General features: G+C 41.5%; 1 protein-coding gene across 1 annotated transcript; it reads right to left on the bottom strand.

The window, feature by feature from the left end:
- Positions 1–9,108: 9,108 nt before the first annotated feature.
- LOC129616655 (craniofacial development protein 2-like) lies at positions 9,109–9,978 on the bottom strand. The gene has a single exon (XM_055532289.1). It carries the CDS (start codon positions 9,976–9,978, stop codon positions 9,109–9,111), a length of 870 nt encoding a protein of 289 aa, XP_055388264.1.
- Between the last annotated feature and the right edge of the window lie 467 nt (positions 9,979–10,445).

Genomic DNA, 10,445 nt, shown 5'->3' with positions numbered 1-10,445 from the left:
ATGGCTGTGTTAATCGACAAAATTGTCACATTTGGCGTTCCAAATGATTGATGAGAAATCCATAAATGATTGTTGAGAAACAAATGCGCCCAGAACCTGTCACTGTTTAGTCCGAATTTTGGTTACGAGGCATAATCGGATCATTCTTCTTCGAAAATGCAGCTGGTCAAAAAATAAAGGTGAATGGTGTTCGCTATTGATCTTTAATCCAGCTCTATACGACAATATTACAAGATGTGGATGTGGAGAGCATGTGGTTTTAACAAGACGGTGCCACATGTCATACAGTCCGAGAAACAATTCAATTACTACATGAGTCATTTCCTGGTCGTGTAATTTTCCATTTTGGTGATCAGAATTGCCCGCCCAAATCATTCGATTTAACGCCTATGGAATTTTTGTTTTCGGGTTTTTTGAAGTCTGTTGTTTATGTTAACAAGCTTACGACGCCTTGAAAGAGGAAATTAAGCGCTGTATCAACAAAATTCAGCCACAGTTATGTAAAACAATAATTGAAAATTTCAACAAAAGAGCACGTATGTGCCAGCAAAACAATGAAGGCCATTTACCCGATATGCTATTCCATATACATAACCCTATAATGTACACTATATAAGCCAATAAAAAAATAACAAGTTTTAATTATAAACCTGTATTTTCTACCAAAATTACTTCTTGCGTGAATTTTGGGACACCATTCATATATTATTATTTTCTCCAATCCAATAAGTCAAAATTCAAAGAGATTAGCACAGCAAAAGCTTAATTGACAGAAATTGACTGTAATGAGATCGTAAAATATATTGGTTGCTTTAAAAATAGCGTTAATTTAAATGGTTTATATTTCAATGAATAAGTTCTAATAATTTTGTGACCACAATTTGTAAGGGTGCTCATCGAACCGAACCTTTTCAAACAATTTTATTTTCGAAATATTTTAGCGTCAGTCACATTTTATTTTTGATTCCAACATTTATATCTAAAATGAAAATTTGAGAAAATAAATTACCTTAAGTATTCGTATCTGTTTTTAGGCACTTTTCCAAAAAAAATTTCAAAAAAAGTGCTTATTAATTTCACTCTGTCCGCCCGTCCGACTATTGACATATTCTTTAAAAAACTTCTATACCCTTGAAAATAGAAAGCTGAAATTTTAGATGTCTAAAGATCTAAAATAGAAACTTATTTACGTAGAAGAAAATTTGTCCCTTTCCCTCCCCTTCTTAAAATTTATACCCTTCTGAAATCATAAAAATGTCACTTTTTAACTATTTATTGCAGTGAAACCATTTTTCAAATTTTGCAAAAGCAAAAATATAACGGCTAGCTTCTACCACGGCATACCATACCTGAACTTATGAATCACTTAAGAAAACCAAATAGCCGCTAAAATTTTGCGTTATCTAAAATGCGTCTTTTTCAAATTTTTGATACCGTTTTTCTTCTACACCGTACGATGTAGGAGTCTGAAATTTTAACAGCTTTTAGACACTAATGGCTTATGGCGCAAAAGGTTGACTATGTTTCTTCTATGCTTTCAATCACGAGGAATTTTAGCACTTTGCCTCCATCAAGGCAAACCTGGGGAAGCGAAGGCAACATTTAGGGCGGTTCTATTCCCTTCTATAAGGATGGGTCCAAACTGAACGAAAGAGTCGGGGGAGGGGGGAGTCTACTTCAGAGAACTTAGGGTGTAGATTTCCTTTCATTCAGTCGAAGGTGGCGTTGGAAGCAGAGACTTCCACTTCAAGAACGGTCCGGGATTGTAGATCATTTCTTACCGAGATGACGCAAATCAATCTGGTCTGGGTTCCGGCTCATAGCGGAATCCAAGGTAACTGCATGGCGGATGAACTCGCGAGGCATGGAACGACTCTTGGGGTCCCTCTTGAAAAGGAGAACTTGGGGATGCCTCAGACAATTTTGACTTAGACTGGATGTATGTCGCATGGCGGATCTGTAGTCTTTTCTTTAGCGCGATATTGGTGTTGTGATAGGAGTTATAATTGGGCACTGTCTGATTGGCGAACACGCCAGAATGATGGGACGCCTCGCTAACGGCCTCTGCAGGGGCTGCCGTGTTAAAGATGAGGGAGAAACGGTAGCTCATTTTCTGTCCTCGTGCCCGGCTCTGGCTCCTGGGGTCGCTTTTTTTTCTGCTGGTTACGGACCTGGCGAATGTAAATGCGAGAAACCTAAACCGGTTTATAAAGGACTCGACCTGGTTCACGTCGGAGTGGGGATATGGACATCCTGCGACATCACAACAGGCCCAAGTTGCCTAAGTGTATCCTGGGATGGGCGCGTTAACCTAACCCAACCTAACCCAGAAGTTAATAAATAGTTCATCTCCTTAGAAAAATTTTTTTTCACCACCAGCTCTCAAATTATCGTCTCTTGAAATTTTTGGCAGCTTATATTTCTGAAACTGCAAACTTTTCAACTTTTTATATATGCGGAAAATTATTCACAAATGCATTTTAATAGCATGTTAAAAACATAATTATTTTTCAATGAACACCTAAAATCGATCATTATATTAACACGTCTTTAAATTTTTTTCTTGTTTTATTTCAAAGCCTACATAAACATTTTATTCTAAATATATGCATTTTTATACCCGTACGAACGTATGTTCGAAGGGTATACTAAATTTGCCTTACCGTTTGTAACGCTAAGAAATAACGGTTTTAGATATAGACTCAAGTGTATGTTTTTGATCAGCGTCAAATTCTGAGTTGATTTAGCTTTGTCTGTCCGTCCGTCCTAACGATAACTCAAAAACTAATTGAGCTAAGTTCACCAAATTTTCACAAATGATTCATTTATAGTAAGTGCCAGAACCCTATTTAAATTGGGCATGATCGGGGTACCGGTTCGGGTAGCTGCCATACAACTTCAAAATTTATTTGGCTATATCTCGGAAACTATAAAAGCTGTGGTAGTGAAATTTCACACAAACGAATATATTAGTAGGGCCAATGTATCTCATAAAAGTCGTTGAAATTACTTGGCTCCTTCTGGTACCTGCCATACAAGTTCAAAAGTTATTTGACTATAACTCAGAAACTATAAAAGCTGTGATATTGAGATTTCACACAAGTGAATATATTAGTTGGGCCAATGTGTCTGGTAAAAGTCGTTGAAATTGCTTGGCTCCTTCTGGTACCTGCCATACAACTTCGAAAGTTATTTGGCTATATCTCAGAAACTATAAAAGCTATGGTATTGAAATTTCACACAAACGAATATATTCGTAGGGCCAATGTGTTTGATAAAAGTCGTTGAAATTGCTTGGCTCCTTCTGGTACCTGCCATACAACTTCGAAAGTTATTTGGCTATATCTCAGAAACTATAAAAGCTGTGGTATTGAAATTGCACATAAGTAAATATATTAGTAGGGCCGATGTTCTTGATAAAATTCGTTAAAATTTCTTGGCTCTTTCTGGTAGCTGCCATACAACTTCAACAGCAGTTTAGCACACACAGTATTTTGAAAAACACATTGTACTGAAATTTTGCATAAATTAATATACAGCAACTTAAAGTCAACGTCTGTCCCATAGTCAGTTATGGCATCTTTATTCGCACATAGGATAACAAATTCGTACGGGTATCACAGAGTTGACAAGGTTAGCTCTATTTTTTTCTCGTTTTTAAATATATTCGTATACGAATATAACTGATAGTAATATTTATAATATATAGTGCATCGCTAGATTGTTTTCAAAAGCAGTATTTTCACTTGTTAAAGAGAAAAGTGCTACAATACAAACCGTTGGTTTAACTTAACTTTATTTAATAACAACAACTATAAATTTCTCTTTCAAACAATAAATTACTACAATTATGGTACTAAATAAATGTTGAAATCCTCAGGAATAACATGTATACGAAGCAAAAACTTGATATCAGATTATTGAAAATCTTACCAAAAGCAATCGTTTTCGTAACTATACAAATGCAAAAAAAATCAAAAAATTTTGTTGTAATTTTTACATTGATAATCGGTGTTTTTGTATTTTAGAAGCAAAACGAATAAGAAATATGAGCAATGTAAGCTTCTAATAAAATTAATGGTGGACAATGTTGATATAGCCAAAGATTTTTCGGGATTTTCAAACAAGCAATCTTGAAAAAATTTTCATACAATTTATTTTAATATTTAAATATATGCATACAAAAATGTCTTTGAAATTGTTGTGGGAAGTTGCAAGGGATTCAAAAAAACGCTTTTTTTTTCCTCCTTTCTATTCACGGACCATTGTCTTTCAGCTTCGCTCACATTCTGTCCTAACCGTTCTTCTCCACGTTGTTCTTGGCCTCCCCACACTTCTTCTCCCTTGGGGATTCCATTCTAGGGCCTGGCGCGCCAGTGATGTTGTTGGCCACCTCAGAATGTGGCCTATCCATTTCCACTTTTTTGTTTTTATATGGACCCAGAATGGTTCCTGCTTTGTCAGAATCCACAACTCCTCATTCATTATTCTTCTGAGCCACAAGATGCGGCATATAATCCTAAGACACCTGTTTACGAACACTTGCAATTTTCTCATGTCGTTCTTTGAAACCAGTCACGTCTCACTTCCGTAGAGCAACACGGACTTGACACACGCATAAAATATTCTAATTTTTGTACCACTTGCTATTTGTGTAGACCTCCACACCGCAGCCTTCCAAATGCACTTTCGCCTTTGATATTCTGTGTTCTATGTCTCTACTCGTGCCTCCATCAGTCGCTATCATGCTACCCAAGTACTCAAATTCTGCGACCTCCTCAATCTGGGTATTTTGTAAGTACATTGGTATCTGGCCTGTAGAGTTTATTCTCAAGCATTTGGTCTTAGTGGGATTTATGCGTATACCCAAAGCTTCGGCCCTTTCTCTCAGGTCGTTGATAGTTGTTTGCATTTCTTCTGCTGAGTAGCTCAATATGAATATGTCATCCGCATACTCCATATTCTGGAGTTTCTGCGAAAGCTGCCAGGTTATCCCCTTTCTTCGTGCTGCTATTTCTTTCATACACTTGTCAAGTACCGTAATGAAGAGCCGTGATGAAGGTGGAATGAAGAGCTTTCAAGGCTTAAGACCAGAAATCTATTCAATAAGGCCAAGGCGTCAGGTTCGTGGGAAGAGTATAAGGACTCACTCACAAAATACAATAAAGAAATTAGGAAAGCGAAGAGAATCTCATGGAGGGCGTTCTGCAAGGGCATTGATGAACTCCCCAGCAGTGCGCGTCTTCACAGGGTGCTTTCCAAAAAGTATGCTCTGACCATTGGTGCAGTGGTTATGGCACCGGCCCTTTAAACGGTTAAAACCCCGGTCAGGTCACTATGAAAATTATATTCAATATTATATAACTTAATATGCAAATACTAATAAAATATTATACAAGTAATTTTCAAATGTTCATAATATTCGATACTAAAGACTAAGAAAAATAAACAGTAAATATTAATTAACTGAAATATTTAATATAAATAAAAACTACGGTAGACTAGTCACCTACCTAGCTAACTCTCTATGACTATAGAAACTAGAGCATCATAGATATCATGCACTAGCCCTATACTCCTCACTAGGAGTGAAGAAGGAAAAAAAAAAAATGCTAGCGGGTTGGGCCTAATGGAACGTCCTGATGGCTCCATGACTGAGAACGGAAAGCAGACGTTGGAGCTTATGGCGTCAACGCACTTTCCTGACTCGGAGATTTTTCTGAATCACTCAAATGCAGTCATCGAACCGGGGGCACCCTGGCCCAGGAGGATGACTGGCAACGATCCCGTCTAGTCTTCACGATGGGCGGGATTAGATGGGCTGTTTTCTCTTTCAGGCCCTTCAAATCTCCAGGTGATGACGGGATATATCCTGCATTTTTGCAGAGGGGTTTCCAACATATCGCTAGAGCACTGTTGGGAATCTTTCGTGCCAGCTATGCGTGGGGTTACATCCCTCAGGCATGGAGGATGGCTAAAGTGACGTATATTCCGAAGGTGGGTAAGCGACCAAGCAACCACCCAAGGTCTTTCCGTCCAATCAGCCTTACTTCTTTTCTATTGAAAGCAATGGAAAAAGTGATTGATAGATTTATACGGGACGGTGCACTGGGAAGCAATCCCTTGCATGAATCTCAGTACGCCTGTCAGTCGGGAAGGTCTACTGTACTCGCTCTGCAGAGTCTGGTGGGGGTCCTTGAAAACTCACTGGAAGTGCGGGAGGTAGCAGTTGGCTGCTTCCTTGATATAGAAGGAGCTTTTGACAACACCCCATATCATGTCATCTGTGAGTCGTTGCACAAACGAGGGATTGATGCGACGACTAGCAGATGGGTCAATCGGATGCTACAGGATAGGATTATTAAGTCCACCATAGCTGACGATATACTCTTCATCTCCGCTGCAAAAGGATGTCCGCAGGGCGGGGTTCTTTCGCCCCTCCTGTGGTCCATTGTAGTGGATGATCTAATCGCTGCTCTCAGGGGCTCCGGGGCGCGTGTCTGGGGATACGCTGACGATGTGGCCTTCGTCGTGCGGGGAAAATTTAAGAGCACTATTTCTGATCTTCTACAGCAAAATTTACGTGTTGTGGAGAGGTGGTGCAAAGGCGTTGAGTTAAATATAAATCCAAGCAAGAGCACTTTGGTCGCCTTCACCAGACGCAGAAGCAGGGACAGATTAACGAGCCCAATTCTGTTTGGTGAACGTATTAGTTACTCGAGGGAGGTGAAGTATCTGGGGGTAACCCTGGATGATCGTCTCTCTTGGAATACCCATATCGATAGAGTTATCGGGAGAGCTACGGCGGCCTTGTGGACGTGTAGGAGCTTCATCGGGGGGACCTGGGGAATTAGTCCCAGAATAGCACTGTGGCTATATACGGCCCTTGCTAGGCCCATCGTCACCTATGCGTCGATTGTATGGTGCCGTAAGGCTCAGCAGGCGGGTGTGCGGGCCAAGCTGGAAAAGCTACAGAGGCTGGCCTGCCTGGGAGTGACCGGGGCGATGCGGACGGCTCCCACCGCTGCATTGGAGGTGATGATCGGATTGCCGCCACTGCACCTCCATATATTGAAGGAAGCCCGGCTGGTGACTTACCGACTTCTCTCTGGCGACTACGGGGTGGGGCTAAAGTTGGCCCACACAGAGACTTCATTGAGGGCGATCCGATTCTAAGAATAACCATGTCAAATACCTGTCTGCCGCGGTACAACTTCGACCACAGGTACAGGGTTCTGTTTCCCGATCGATGGACGTGGGATAGGGGTGGTCCGGTACTTAGGTCGGGTTCGAGCGTGTGGTATGCGGACGGGTCCAAAACGGAGTCGGGTGTGGGTTCGGGCGTATTGGGTGTCCGCCCGGACACGCGTATATATGCAACCCTTGACCCGTATTGCACAGTGTTCCAGGCCGAAATACATGCAATAGAGATCTGTCTGAGAATCAATTTGGAAAGGGGGTATAGAAACCGCACCATCTATGTGTTCTCAGACAGCAGGGCTGCACTGCTGGCACTCCGTTCAGCTCAGGTTACATCCAAGCTGGTCTGGAGCTGCCTTGCTGCACTTAGGAAATTGGCAGCGGAGAACAGTGTGATGCTCATTTGGGTGCCGGGCCATAGTGGTCATGCGGGCAACGAAGTTGCCGATGAGTTGGCGCAGAGGGGATCTGGGGCTGCCTTTGTGCAGCCGTTGCCTTTCTGCGGTCTGCCTTCTTCCGCCGGGGGGGCCAGGCTTGCCTGCCTACTCGCGGCGGAATGCGGCCGTCACTGGCGGGACACGAAGGGGTGCCGTCATGCGAAAGTGTTTCTTCCGGCGTGCTCCGGCGGATTCGCCGCGGAGTTGCTGGGGATGAGCAGGAGCCGGGTTCGCACTATTGCGAATTTCTTCACGGGGCACTGCCCGGTGAAGTACCACCTGCATAGGCTGGGGAAGTTGGGCTCCCCCCTGTGCAGATTTTGTGGGGGTGGCGATGAGACCGCCGTGCACATTCTCTGCGACTGTCCGGCACTAGCTGTTCGGCGCCGCAATTGTCTTGGACATGGGTCCCTAAGTGTTCGGGAACTGTTGTCCAACTCCCTTAGGGATATCTCCGGCATTGTGATTGGGACGGGGATATTATAGACGGGAGGGTGGGGTGGCTACAATAAGTCAAAAATGGCTGCGGTGGCTTGGGGGGATGCTCCTGTCCCACTCGGTTCCCTTAGAATCTACAATCTACAATCAACCGTGATGAATAGTAGTGGAGATAAGGGGCATCCTTGTCTTACTCCTGCTATTGTTGTTATTGGGGTATTGAGTCTACCATTATGCGACACCATTGTTTCTGCGTTGTCGTACAAAGATCTTATTATATTTATGATTTTTGCAGGGATTCTGTGTCTCTTAAGTGTTGCCCTTATCATACTGCGCTTGATGGAGTCGAATGCTCGCTCGAAATCTATAAATGTTGCATACAACGGGCTGTTCTACTCTATCGACTGCTCGATGATCAGTCTCAAAGTGTTCGCATCTTCTGTGCACCCCCGACCTTGCCGAAACCCCGCCCGTTCTTCTCTGATTGATGCATTCAATTTTTCGACTATTCTGGAGTATATTATTAGGGCTACAACCTTTGTAATGCTGTTTAGCATTACAAAGGTTTATGCTTTAGTATTGTAATACCCCTCCAGTTTCTGCAATGCGTCAGATCTCCCTTCTTGTGTAACTTTATAATCATTCCTGTTTTCCAATCGTTTGGTACGTTTTCTTCTTGCCATATTTTTTCTGTGATTGGTTTCAGCGCGGTTGCAGCTGTTAGCTCTCCAGCCTTTAATAGCTCAGCTGGTAGCTTCTATTATTTCTCTTAGTGCGGGGGGGCCTTGATTGATTGTGGTGATGTTTATGACTGGTTCTTCTTCTACATCTTGGGTGTTCGTTTCCGCGAAGTGTTCTCTCCATCTGTTTAGTTGTTCTTCGGCGGAGATTATTATAATGCCATCTTTGTTTCGCACAGGCATTTGTTTGTGACTGCTCTTCCTCGATAGTGTATTAATTTTCTGATATAATGTTCTTGAGTCACTTCGTCCAGCCGCCGTCTGGCTTTGCAATGTTGCTGTAGAACTTTCTTTTATCTTTCCTGACCATTCTCTTTATTTCTTCTATGGCAGCCCATGTTTCTTCCGTGATCCCCTCCAACTCGGCGGTAAACATCTCGTATTTGTTTGTGTGACATATTTTGTTGGCTATTTACCGCTTGTTGTATGTTTATTACAAATTCTTCTTTTGTATCGCCTGATTTTAATTTCTGCACACATATTCGCTTCCTTCTGGAGTTTGCTGGTGCGTTTCTGGTCGCCAGTTTGATTCTTATGTCAGCCGTAACTAGCATACGATCACTTTGAGCATCTGCGCTGCGCCATGTTCTTACATCCAGCATCGATTTCACCCATCTCCGCCTAATACAGATGTGGTCTATTTGATTTTTAGTTGTGTAAATTGGAGAGACCCAAGTGTACTTGTATATCGATTTATGCGGGAATATTGTACCGCCCACCACCAGATCGTGTTGTTCACATGTCTCTTTTAATCTTTCTCCATTGTTATTTCTGACACCCATGACATGACCTCCTACTGCTGGCCATGGCTTACTTCCCACTTTTGCATCAAAGTCTCCCATTAGTATTAGGATGTCAGATTTTGGGACGTCACTTAGTGTTGCCGTTATTTGCTCATAAAATTCATCTTTTATCTCGTCTTCTGAGATTTCTGCTGGAACATAACACTGAACTATGGTTGTGTTATTGATTCTTGAGCGAAAACAGACAGTCATTATTCTATTTGATATTGGCTTCCATGCGAGCAGGGCTGTTTTTAGAGCTTTTTTTATAATTATTCCCGCTCCATGTTCTCGCCACCTAACTCCGCTTAACCCAAAGATTTTTATTCCATATCTATTCATTTCTTTCTCCATTTGCGCTAATTTTGTTTGTTCTCTCATTGTTTTTATATTCCATTGTCCTATTCTTGTCCTAATTCTTCTGCTAAAGGTCGATACCGTGATTTCTTGGTATTGCTTTAAAACTTTCACAAACGATCACGAGAAAGGCATATTTGAGGTGACTATAAAAAAGAATGAGTTTCGCGCAGGCATTCGCATGCTTCATTTAAAAAAAAAAATAGTGTCGTGAAAATTTTTTATATCTTATTTTAAAAGAGAAGCATGAATTCCATATAATGCGCGCCTCGGTATCTATACCGGTAATGATATAATGCTGCGCCTCGGTATCTACATATATAAATATATATTCAAGTATTTTTAAATTTCATTTTTAAAAAGAAATTTTTTTCTCAGATTATTTTTTTACTGAAACTACCTATGTTTATGTAAAACAAGTAAAAACGTTGCAGTCGGTATAAAGAGAAACAAATTACTCGTATACCCTTCACCTTGGAAATCTGAGTCTA

The sequence above is a fragment of the Condylostylus longicornis genome, unplaced genomic scaffold, assembly GCF_029603195.1.
Source record: "Condylostylus longicornis isolate FDR11 unplaced genomic scaffold, ASM2960319v2 ptg000267l, whole genome shotgun sequence".
NCBI lineage: Eukaryota > Metazoa > Arthropoda > Insecta > Diptera > Dolichopodidae > Condylostylus > Condylostylus longicornis.
Note: the sequence above shows the minus strand (reverse complement) of the source record. Positions and strands in the feature narration are given on the sequence as shown.

What these genes read in the sequence shown, in the direction of transcription:
- LOC129616655 (XM_055532289.1), bottom strand. Translation starts at nt 9,978, where the DNA reads ATGAGAGAACAAACAAAATTAGCGCAAATGGAGAAAGAAATGAATAGA.